We start from the raw sequence: 12625 nt of genomic DNA, 5'->3' as shown, positions 1-12625 counted from the left end.
AGAAATTAACTTTTCGTAAGGAATAAATCACCAAAGATCAGGCTTATAAAATCACATTAAAACATATGCAGGTAGCCTTATTTATCAGGATTTGCAGTAGAACTTATTATCAGGGTCATTTAATCATCCCCTAGTTATTGAACCAAAGAAATCGGTATTTAAACGGGATAAAGTACCAGAGATTTTTTATTATAACATTGATGAATAGAATCACTTTAAAATATATACAGGTAGCATTTTCTATTAGGATTTGCATTAGAATTTATTTACAGGTTCATTTAATCATCGCCTGATTATTAAATCAAGGAAATTGGTATTTTAAACGGGTTAAAGTACCAAAGATTTTTTATTATAATATTGATGAACAGAATCACCTTAAAATATATACAGGTAGGGTTTTTTTAGCAGAATTTGCATAAGAATTTATTTTCAGGGTCGCCTAATCACTCCCTATTTATAAAAACTCAAGGAAATCGATAATTTAAACGGGATGAAGTATCAGAGATTTTTTATAATAACATTGATGAACAAAATCACTTTAAAATATGTACAGGTAGCGTTTTTTAGCAGGATTTGCATTAGAATTTATTTTTAGGGTCATTTAACCATACCCTAATTATTGAAAAGTTAATTTCTCTGCTTTTCTAAATAAGGGATGATTAAACAACCCCTTGACATGCACACTTCCTCTACTTATCTGAAAGTTATTTCGTACCCTAGTAATTGAATAAAAAATACCTAGTGACTTTAGTTACTAAGAAATGATAATTTCCATACTTGGGTGTTTGAGGTATGAAAACACCCTTATATCATGGTGTATACCCCATAAACCGTTTATCTTTCTAGATCTTGGATATGAACCTTTTGTTTTGGTAGGAGTGATAGTAAAAATGTGCAAGTTTGAACCAAATCCAACTATTAGTTTAGGAGAAAAAAAACTTTTCACGAAAATCAGCATTTTTCTATTAAAATACATGTAAAAATTGAAACTTTGACAATTGTTTGTAAAAAAGCTGTCCATTTTTCTTACTTTTATCCTTCGAATTATTGCTTTGCAGGTTCGAAAATACAAAAAAAAAATTTTAGAATTTTTCACCGGTGACCATTTTACTTTACATTTGGTTCGGGGTCCTTTATCATAATTTTTTAAAATTTGATTAATTTATAAATTTACCGAAAATGTCCAAATTTTTACAGTACTCGGCTCCGCCTGACGCTTACGCACTTGCATACGACTCGTACTGAAAACATTACATCAGCTGAAAATCCCCTCCCCCCACCAGGTGAATAATACACTATTTCAAAGTCAAGAGTATGAAATAATGTCGTTAGTTCTGCAAATAAAGTACCTTGAAGTTTATCTAACCTTTGGTAATAAATTCATTCCCGTTAAACCTCAAGTGTTTGGCGTAAGTTTGTTAGTTTGTTACAAGAATCGTCCTGACTCGTCACCTTAAACGGCTTAACTGGGTTGAAACAAGATTTGCATGAACAGCGCGCCTAAAGTTTTATTGGCTCAAAGTGTCGGTTAAACAAATGAAAAGGAGCGAGTTTCGCCGCGTTGTATATTTCTGCCGGATCGCATGGAAAATATACACGGGCTATAAACTACACGAAGTGCTTACCAAACTTGGTGCGAAACCCGGCAACGTGAAATTTACTATAGCAAATTTCGAAGACAGATCGGCATTCCATATTTTCAACTGAACTCTTACGAAATAAAATGAGAAATTACAAAAAAAAATCTGTTTAACGATAAAAATCTAAAAATCTTTGGTAATTCCACGAGGATGGGTAACAATTTTAAATTTAAAGCGTTCATATGTCAACAGTTTAAAAAGAAGTGTTAAAATTGAAAGAAAACTTCCAAATTAAATTCCTTTAAAATTGAATACGTTTGAACTGAAGACCCTCAAAAGCAAACATTTTTTAAATAAAAGAAATCTGAAACTTACATAATTCAAAAGTAATTATAATTTTGAGCAATTTTTTAAGATTGTAATTAGTGTAGTCAAGTGTAATAATGTTTCTGATAAATTAAAAAATTCAACTGTTTTGTAGAAAATTGGTCTTTTTTGACTTAAAATGTAACATCTTGTGAGAAAATTCAAGTATTTGGTTAAATATATTTTCTTGTTAAAAATTGTATTGTTTTGCAGAAAATTTAAGTATTTTATTTAAAAATTCAACTGTTTTGTAGGAAATTCATATTTTTTACTTAAAAATTCAACAGTTTGGGAGAAATTTCAACTATAGTTGAAGATTCTATCAAACTCTTGAATTTTGAAATTGAATTTAACAACGTACGTTATGTAAATAAACATCCTTCAATGAATCACATTTGTTCATATATGGAACATTGTAAAATTCTCGAAGGATAGATTTACAATGAATAATTCTTTATTTGAGTCTGGTACAGAATGCACCTGTTCTAGCTGCAGCAGGAATTGTGTAAGAGGAAGAGGCATTTCTTGAAATGTTCAGTTTTTTGCCCTAGGTTTTATCCATCAGGGAATTCACACAACCACGTGAGAAACGTTGAATATTTGAGGAAATGTTAAATTTGCAGTTTACGATATTGAGCCACCTGAAGCGAACTCTAGGTATAAGGGTTGCATTCGCTGAGAACTATGCTTTAACGACCTTGTTGAAACGGTTAATACTTTTTCATGTGAATTTTTTCACTGGATCCCAGTAGAGGTGACATTACGACAAGAATTCCGTGGTAATAGAGGCAAAGCGACGTGCTTATAAAGGAAATTATTGAGCACGCGAATGTGGCCCTACGAGATGACATTGCCAGCATTATACAGTAAGTGTTGACGACAGGGATTGCAAACTAGACAGTTACACAATCCTGGAAAAAATTGCCGCACCAGCAAAAATGCGACGTGAGTGAAAGAGAAATCCTTCTGATACCGAGAGAATAAACTATTCCATTAGGCGCAGGGCTGTCGACAGATATTGAGTTATTTGACTGACAGTTTCAGTCACGTAGTCTATGTCAAATACCTCCCGTCGAATTCAACCCTAGTTTTTTTTACTTCTCTCTGCATATCGAATGACCATAGCGACCCTTAACCCTTTGCACAGTTTTTAGGATTCATGGAAACAGAAAAAAAAATTATGCACAAACTTTCAGTTAGTCAGGCACTTGTGCCTGTCAACACCTGCCGAAAGTGGTGAGCCCTGCATTAGGCGCAGGACTCACCAAAAGTCCGTCATTGAGTGACATGATTGACATTGTAAGTCATGAAGACTGGGTGGTATAAGCCCCGTCAAAATCGACCATAGTCCTTTACTTTCCTCTGACCACCGACTGACCGTAACGACCCTAACTCTTTGTACAGTTTTTATGATTCTTGGAAATCGAAGAAAAAAATAGCATAAGAACTTTCGGTCAGTCAGTTACTGGTGTCAGGTAACGCCTGTCGAAGTGGTGAGCCCTGCATTAGGCGTAGGGCTCACTAGAAGTCAGTGATTCAGTGACATGACTGACAGTGTCAGTCACGAAGACTAGGTCAAATAACCCCTAACAAATCTTCATCAAGTGTACCCTAGTCATTTACATCCCTCTACCCACCGACTGAACGTAACGATCCTAATCCTTTGTATAGTTTTTACGATTCTTGGAAATCGAAGAAAAAATGGTATGAAAACTTTGGATCAGTCAGGCACTTGTGTCAGTCAACACCTGTCGAAAGTCGTGAACCCTGCATTAGACGCAGGACTCACCAAAAGTCAGTCATTGAGTGACATGACTGACAGTGTCAGTCACGAAGTTTGCAAATTCAACTATTTATGGAAAATTAACTTTTTTTGTTGAAAATTCAATTATTTGATCATAATTATTTATATGTTAAACATTCAACTTTTCTTAAATTAACTTTTTTGATAAAAATTTTATTATGTTGTTAAAAACTCTACTATTTTTGTAGAAAATTCGCCTGTTTGCATAGAAAAGTCATATTTTTTGGTTGAAATTTTATCTTCCATGAAATCGCATTTTGGGCTGTTCAGTCTGTTTTTGCCAAAACCTATTTTTATTCATATTACCGGGAAAAGTTTTGAAAACCGTAATGGGAAAACATTTTTGCAAACCAGGAAATGACCAGGAATTTTTTCCATCGATAAAAGTTGCCATCCTCTAATAATTAGAGGATGGCAACTTTTATTATAGTCTAATTCATAAATTCTTAGTCAATAATCGATGATGCTTCTAAATTAAATGCACCGTATCGCGAACTCCCTAACTTAAAAATCTCTGGAGCTAAAAGCAGTGCTGAAAGCGAGGCTTAAAGTTTGAGCTTATTAAATCGGAAAGGTTTCATATAAAAGCAAAAAAGTTTCCTGCGTTTTGCATTTAAAACTTTCAGTATAAAACTCTTAAGAATTATCTAGATGCGATTGAGGTTTTCTATTCTTAAATACATATTTCTGCACTTTCTGTTCACACGCAAACATTTATTTTAAGATGAAGCAAACCCGTGGCGAAATCTCGAATTTATTGCATCTCACCAGCAACCACAAGAAGTAAACACGTTTCATTCTTTTTGTTACAGAATGGTGCTTACGTAAGTGAAAATGACATGGATGGGCTTGGTTTGTGTCCCTATGACCCCCAACACAACAGCACTGCCGTTTTTGCAGGTAACTATTCGTCATTTTTTTTAAACCTAATTTACAATCGTTATTTAGAAATTGTATGGAGAGTGTAGACCACCACTCCTCAATCAGTTATTCGTGAATCCATCAAAAAGTCTTCAATCATATTGATTATTAATCTTTTGATGTTAGAGTGTTGACCATATGATGATAATCAATATTTAAAAATTTATTTTTATTCATAAGTTGTACAAAAATTACTATCTAGCTCCGCTGGGATTCGAACCCAGGTCTTCATATTACCTGTCAGGTGCTCTTACCCACTAAAATACAGAGAGTACGAGATACATTTTTCTCAACCTCCTACAATTGAATTCTATCCGAATTCATGTCTTGTAAGATTCTAAGTTTTGAACAGTTCTTACAATTCATATTTTGATGTTACAGTATAAGAACACCAAACCGGCAATCTGAAGACCTGGGTTCGAAACCCAATAGAGCTAGAGAGAAATTTTATACTAAATTATTGATACATACAGTCTGTTCAACAAGAGCGAGTTCTCGATTTTTCGAAAACTATTAGAGATTTTTGAACGCTTTTTTTTAAATGAAAGTACATTTAAATGACTACGGCGCAATTACCAAGTCGATTCAGTATCGCTCGAATCGTCCGAGACAGCAGACGTGAGTCATAATGAGTTCTGTGTACGTGAAACGTTTTGAAGCGGTCTTCTTGTGTACCCATCCAAAGGGACCACTTATGTCCTATACAGCCGCTGCTAAATTCATCGAAAAGTCGAAATGGTCCGTGAAGAAGTGGGTTGAGCGTTATAAAGCCAATAAAACACCCCCCGTGAAAGTCCACGTTTGGGGATGCTTCTCTAAGCGCGGTTTTCGGTGTTTAGAGCTCGTCACCGAGAATTTGAATAGTCAGAAAATGCTCCCGATGCGAATCCAATCGAAAATGTCTGGAGTGTTTTAAAGAGGAAGCTTATGGGAAAACGTGTGTTCACCCTGAAACAGCTCTCACAAAAAATCAGAAAGATATGACAAGAATTACCAACGGACTACGCTGAAAAATTAGTGGAAAGCATGCCGAAAAGGTGCCAGGCCATTCTGGACAACGATGGAGACGGGAGTATCTATTAGGTAGTAGCGCCGCAGTCCTTCGAGAGTACTTTTGTTTTTAAAAAAACGTTTAAAAATCTAATAGTTTTCGAAAAATCGAGAACTCGCTCTTGTTGAACAGACTGTACTGTTCACCGAGTTGGAAAAAGGACATTTTTCTAAAACAACACGTGTAGATCTTGTAGATATTATCAAAGGCTTCTATTGCCATATCCAGTTTTGTAGATACATGCGTTACAGTTTCAAGGCTTTCAAGCGAGCTCGATTTCCATTAAACGAACGGGAATACGAACTTTAATTAATGGACCCAGAATATACTAAAATCAAACAGCTATTAGCTAATAAAATTCAATATCATGTATACCAGTGTGACTAAACTTCGCTTTACCTCGCTTTCTCTCGTATATCAATATTGCCCTATTGGAAATCTATGGTAAACAAATGTCAATTTTATCCATGTAACTATTCAAGTATAAATCATCTTCAAACCATTAACATATCAAATGCCATTCCAATGGTCATCAGTAGGTTTTAGATTTCGCAAATATAAAAAATATACACATTAAATCCCAAAGATCTTCTCTTTCAGCAGGACTTTTTTGAGTCAAGCGTATTATAAAACCTTAGTTCATTTATTTTTCCGAATTATCAAAGTCTCGATTTTTGAGTATTCGAATAATAAAATTCCCGACGATATACAAATGCCGATTTATAAAACTGCTGACGACAATAAATTTCCAAAGAGAAAATTTCGGATACTAAAAATTTTGGACAATATTTTACATTTCCTAATTAAAAAATTGACGACTTAAAACTGCCCGACAACAAAAAATCCCAAATTATAACATTTCAGACAACAAAAAATCTCGAATTACAAAGTTGCTGAAATCAATATTTTGTTTTTTCTTAAATTACATAGGACTACAGTTTTAAAATTAAATTCCTCTTATATTAGCAGTACTTTTTGGGTCATTAATCCTGTAATAATTGGTAAAAAGTGAAAATTAGAAATTAAATTCGATTTCTTCTCTTTGCTTATTTTGAACAAAGTTTTCCGCAGTTGTATTTATTAGCGACAAAAAAATAAAGCTGGACTTTTTTAGTACTTTGTCCTAAAAAATGTTTTCATTGGTAAGACGTATTTTAAACATTTTTGATAGTGACATCTTATTTGAGCAGTACTTTTTTGAAACAAAAATTCTGTAAGCACTTTTAAAAATTAAAGATGAAAAATTAAACTGGATATTTTCTTGTCCTTTATTTCGAAAAAGGTTTTTTATAGTAAATTTTCTTTTTTTGTAGCATGAACTTGGAATTGCACAAACTTCGAGAAAAACAAAATTGGAATATTCTAACACTTTTAAAAGTACGCGCATGAATACAATATATTTTTCGTCTAGCAAAATAATTTTTGCAAGAATTTTTGTTTTTGTGCAGCTCATAGTATTTTATGTTCTAAGGGACAAAAATCATATTATTTAACGTTTCCATAAATTTTAGTAACTTTATTTTCTTCGGAATAATTTTAAAATTTATAAATAATTACATTTTTTCTCAAGTTTTCCTTCCAAGGACTTTTTTTACTTTTTTATGAGGAAGCGACTTATCCTTACTTTGTGGGGGAAAGTCGCTCACACTTCTGTGCATGATAAATAGTTACCTCTGCTTTAAAGTACGAAAGAAGGTCAGATAGAGATTTATATATTTAAACCATCAATACCGAAATGAAATTCCTTCTTGGACTTTATTGTAAAAAAGAAAAAAGCCGCTTAGCCCCATTTTGCGATACTTTCGTTGGACTTTATTCGGAATCATAATGGGATCCCAACCTGGATTAAAAAAAAGGATGCAATACTTATTTATTTCATTCAGAAATATATTGAACCAATTTTTTAGTGCCCAATTGATTTATTGAGTATAATAAAAAATGGATGGGTTCGATGAAATCGTAATTGAGACAAAAATGTATGACATGACACTCGAATAAATCTTTTCTCTCATATGTATGTGTACCTATGTGTTTCACCATGTATCTCTATATGCATAATACATGCGCATCTTATATCTACATCTGTATGGCGGTATCCTGGTACCTTCACCGTGGGCTCATGGTAGATTTGTAGCCTGCAACGAGCACGTTCATCCCCTAAGTCTAACGTCTAGTTCCCAGTTATATATGACCATCCACTATATACGTATCGCGAAAATACGTATGGCCCCTCCACACCATTTTTCCAAAAAAAGCATAACTGTCTCTTATTTAAAAAAAAAACTAAAGATGGCACTCACTTATACGTATCCGAGATTAGATTAGTTTTTTATTCCATACCGTTTCCGTATTTTTACGTATGCAAAATCCCCCCCCCCCCCCCCCCCCCCCCCCCCCCCTCCCAAACATTCGTCAGACATTAAACCCTTTAGTTCACATCCCTTCCCGAATCCCCGATTACCCAAACTCTCATAATTAGAAGCGTTCGCATTAGCCTGAAAATTTGATCAGAGAAGTGGAAAACTGCAGACGAGTTTAGATGTACACATTTGATAGCATCTAGGGTCCGCAATCATTTCCTCGGCCGCAAATCTCTCGTTCGACAGTAGCTAAAGGTTATACTTAATATACGACTAATAAGCGAGAATCATGAACGGTCACCCACCCGAGCGCTAACCATTACCCCACCCATGTTTGAATTGTAAAATTTTAACTTGTATTTTTTTTTAAATGTACTAAATACACTTAACTGTAAATTAGATATTTACATTGGCGGACCAAAGTAACCGAATGGAGGCTCTACAAAGTACCCGTAAAGACCCCATTAGATCCCCATTCGGTTCCTTTTTAAAAAACTCGAAAAAAAATAGAATCAACTTTTAAATGGTTGAAATTCGGATTCTACGTTAATATTCCCTATAGAAGGTGACGGAATAATCTCAATAGTTTTTTTTGCAACGTTAAAAAGTTTAAACAAATATAAGACGTTTAATGCCTCTTGACTGCTACTTACAGGCGATACATTTGAAGTGTAGCAGTCAACACGCGTTATACGTCTTATATATTTTTTAAACTTTTTACCGTTGCAAAAAAAAACTATTGCGATTATTCCGTGACCTTCTATAGGGAATTTTAACGTAGAATCCGAATTTCAACCATTTAAAAGTTGATTATGCTTTTTTTTCGAGGTCTTCAAAAAAGAATCGAATGGGGACCTAATGGGGTCTTTACGGGTACCTTGTAGAGGCTCCATTCGGTTCGTTCGGTCCGCTAGGGTACTTAGCAAAGGTTAAGAATTAATTTATGGCTAAGCCTACATTTAGTAAACTTCAAACAAATTCAAATAATAATTTCTCGTTTCAAACTCGAGATTCTATAGCGTCTCAAATTTTGTTTTTATAATATTATCAATATAAAATGTACAAATATTTACATGACCGATTTCAAACTAAACTATTTAGGATTTAAATGAATACTTTAAAGCTAAGATTATTTTTCGAACCAAAAAGTATCCAGACTTAATTATTAATGATGGTACTTTTTAAAAAAGAATATATTTTCGATTATGAGAACGATTTTAAACGTATAAAAAATTATTCATTTAACCAATTTTATTTTTTTGTCGAACTTTTTTATATCGCCGTGAATGGATTTCCAAAAGCGTAACAAGGTGATGATCAGAGTTGTATTTTTTAAAATCTTTTTAATCTATTTAGTAAATTCAATTATCTTTAATTTGCAGAAATTTAATTTCCAACTGTTTTCATCAATTGTTTTAAATTGAAATAAACTTATAGTTAAATTGTTGACAATCAATTGAAAATTGAAGAAAATTTATAATTTAACTTTGAAAAAATGGAAATTCAACTGTTGAAAATCAAAGAAAATTACAAATTGAATATTCAACTGTTAAAAAGTAGAGAAAATTTCATTTTAAACTGTTAATAATTCAATTATTAAAAGTAGAAAATTTAACTTTTGAAATTTTAATTATTAACTGTTGAATTGAGTTTTAAAATGTGAATTTCAAAATTCTAGTTTTGGTTGAAAATGTATTTTTTATAGTTAAAAATTCAATTATTTCGTTCAAAGTTATTTTTTCTTGCTTGAGTGTTAACTTTGGTGTTGAGAATTCTTCTGTTGCTGTTTAAAAATCAACTGTTTTCTGATACATTCGATTTTTAAGCTTTATAACTTAACTATTTTGTTAGGAATTCGTCTTTTTCCTTTGAATTCAACAGTTTGATACTTCTTTTCTTGTTGATGAAAACTAGTTTAGTAGCTATATTCATCTGTTCTTTATTTAATATCAAAACCTTTTTGATTGAAATATCAACTAGTACATTTTTTGTTAAGAATTCATCTCTTTTTTATGAAAATGCAAGTATTTGGTTGAGTTAAACTCTTGTTACAAATTAATTTTTTTAAGATTGATGATTTTAATTGAAAATGCATCTCTTTAATAGAACATTGAACTACTTTGTTGAAAAATCCTTCCTTTTGTTGCAAATTAATTTTCTGCACTGAAAATTGAACTATTCCAGTTGAATATTCCATCTTTCTTAGTGTAAAATTCATCTGTTTGGTTAAATATACATTTTTTAACTGAATATTTTACTATTAAATTTTTGATTGAAAATGAGTTTTTTTATAAGAAATCAATCTTCTTGGTAGAAAAGCCATGATGTTTTTCATTTTGCTCTTTAATGTATCGACACGGATGCAAATTTTATTTTTAGATCAGAGAATATGTTAGAAAACCTTTGCATCCCCCATCCTATATGTGATACTTCGTGACGTTAGGGCAGCCCCCTCCCCCCTCGTCTTCAGAGTGTCACGTAATATGCCTTAACAATATCGGCTAATTTTCCTATTGTTTTCCGTAATAGGATCTAATGGTATGCTTTTAACATCTTGAATTTACCTATCTTGTTAGTATTCTGCGACTGATTTCCATGATTGTTGTTCAATTTCAGGTGGCCAACTCTACGCAGCAACCGTTGCGGATTTCTCCGGTGGTGAACCGCTAATTCACAGGGAGAAGATTCGGACAGAGCGTTCGGATTTGAATCAGTTAAATGGTAAAGTGCATTTGGAATTTCACTATTGATAACAAATTTACAAATTTATAGAAAATCAAATATTAACGTCTGATTTCCTTGGGGCGAATCGGAGAATACGAAAACAGAAGGGAGAGTGAGTCTAGAATTTTCAGCATTCAGGAAAGGGAATTTCCAAGCGAGAAATGGTAGATTTATATCCGAAGAATTCCGAGTATACAGAAATACAGTTTTTTTTTTAGTTTTTTACACAATGCTCACTTATATAAATCGTTCCAGAAGGACAATCTCTGTATGATATTCTTTTCTTTGTGATTTGTTTTTAAGGGGATTTAGTTTAAAAGCAAACTCTTTTCACATAAAAGAATCCAGAGACCTGATATTCTTCTGGAACGTAATAGTTGTCCTCGTTAAATTAAATTAGATTCGAGAACCAACAGTGTCGCATTTTCAATCGACGCGTGCGAATTGCAAATTCCTATATCAATAGCTTGAGTACTGCTTGCATAATTACGATCCAGTGACGCGAATGTCGATCGAGTAATGAAATCCTTATCGAATCCAGCTTAAAGGTACATATATCAGAAGGGTGTGGAAGTGGAGGAAATCCATCTCTCAACCTTAGAAGTCAAAGATACGACTTCTGAGCATCGATAAGAGAATCTACAGTTGCAATTTTTTCTCAGAATCTCATCAGATATAACTTGACAATTCACGCCTCAGTATCTCCATATTTCTATCTTCATTAATTCTTGCACGTGCGTTTAGATAAACAGATAAAAGAAATGATACTAAAAGATATTATTTTAATTTTTGTTTTGTTCGAATTCCTAAGGTTTTAGAAACTTATTTTTTCTCGTTTCAGTAAACAAATTTTGTCTCGAGTTAAGATTGTTGCTGAAATTAAACTAGCTCGGGAAAAAATATTTTGATAAAATGTGGTGCAATTTTGGTATATAATTTTTACAGTCTGACTGCCAGAAATGTGTTGTTAATTCTTGGTTCTGAATTTGAATAGTTTTATAGAAACACTCTTTCCCCTATTCACCTATTTGATGGTTGCAACTTAATTTTTTTTTAACTTAAAACTCGATTATTATATTTCGGGTTCAGAACTCATCTATTTTGTATAAAAATTTTGCTATTTGTTTGAAAATCTAATTATTTGGTTAAAAATTCATCTTTTTTTATTAAAAGTTCATCTTTTTGGGATGAAAATTCAACTTTTTTGTAAACAATTCCTCTCTTTTGCTTGAAAGTTTATCTAAATATTTGCTTGTGAATGGAACTGTTCAGTTAAAAAAAATGTTGTTGGACAATATTGATCTTTTTGCATTGAAAATTCAACTTTCTTGCTCAAAAATTCTTATCTTTTGCTTGAAAGATCAACTATTTCGTTGTAAGTGTAACCATTTGGTTAACAAATTTTGTTGTTCAAAAATTCATATATTTTGCTTTAAAATAAACATTTCTAAAACATTCAACTTTTTAGCTTGAAAACTAAATTATTTTATTATAAATAAATTTTGTTGGTTGAAGATTGATCTCTTTAAATTAGTTATTATTATTTTTATAATTTAAAATTTAATTTATTGTTTATATATATTTTACTTTAATTTTTATTATTAATTATTATTATTAAATTAATTAAATTATTCTCGCCTGTCCGTAACTTAATAGGTAAGATCATCAGAACGACAATCTAAAAGACCTAGGTTTGGCCCCCAGCGGAGTTTAAGGACATGTGACACAGCTAAATACCTATATTACCGACCACAGTTTTTCAGTTGACTGAATGTTTTTTTGAACCTAAGAACTTTTTTTGTAAATAAAATATCGAGCT

At 32.4% G+C, this 12625-nt stretch overlaps 1 protein-coding gene across 1 annotated transcript in view; it reads left to right on the top strand.

The window, feature by feature from the left end:
- The window catches only part of LOC117171767 (semaphorin-1A-like), a 470590-nt gene that overhangs the window by 418222 nt on the left and 39743 nt on the right, over positions 1 to 12625 (top strand). Inside the window, 2 exon segments of the mRNA XM_033359372.1 lie at positions 4563 to 4650; positions 10699 to 10803. Of these exon segments, the coding sequence (XP_033215263.1) occupies positions 4563 to 4650; positions 10699 to 10803 (193 nt within the window).

This window comes from Belonocnema kinseyi, chromosome 4, assembly GCF_010883055.1.
Source record: "Belonocnema kinseyi isolate 2016_QV_RU_SX_M_011 chromosome 4, B_treatae_v1, whole genome shotgun sequence".
NCBI classification, from domain to species: Eukaryota; Metazoa; Arthropoda; class Insecta; order Hymenoptera; family Cynipidae; genus Belonocnema; species Belonocnema kinseyi.
The sequence above is the reverse complement of the archived record's forward strand: the minus strand, read 5'-3'. Positions and strand labels throughout refer to the sequence as shown.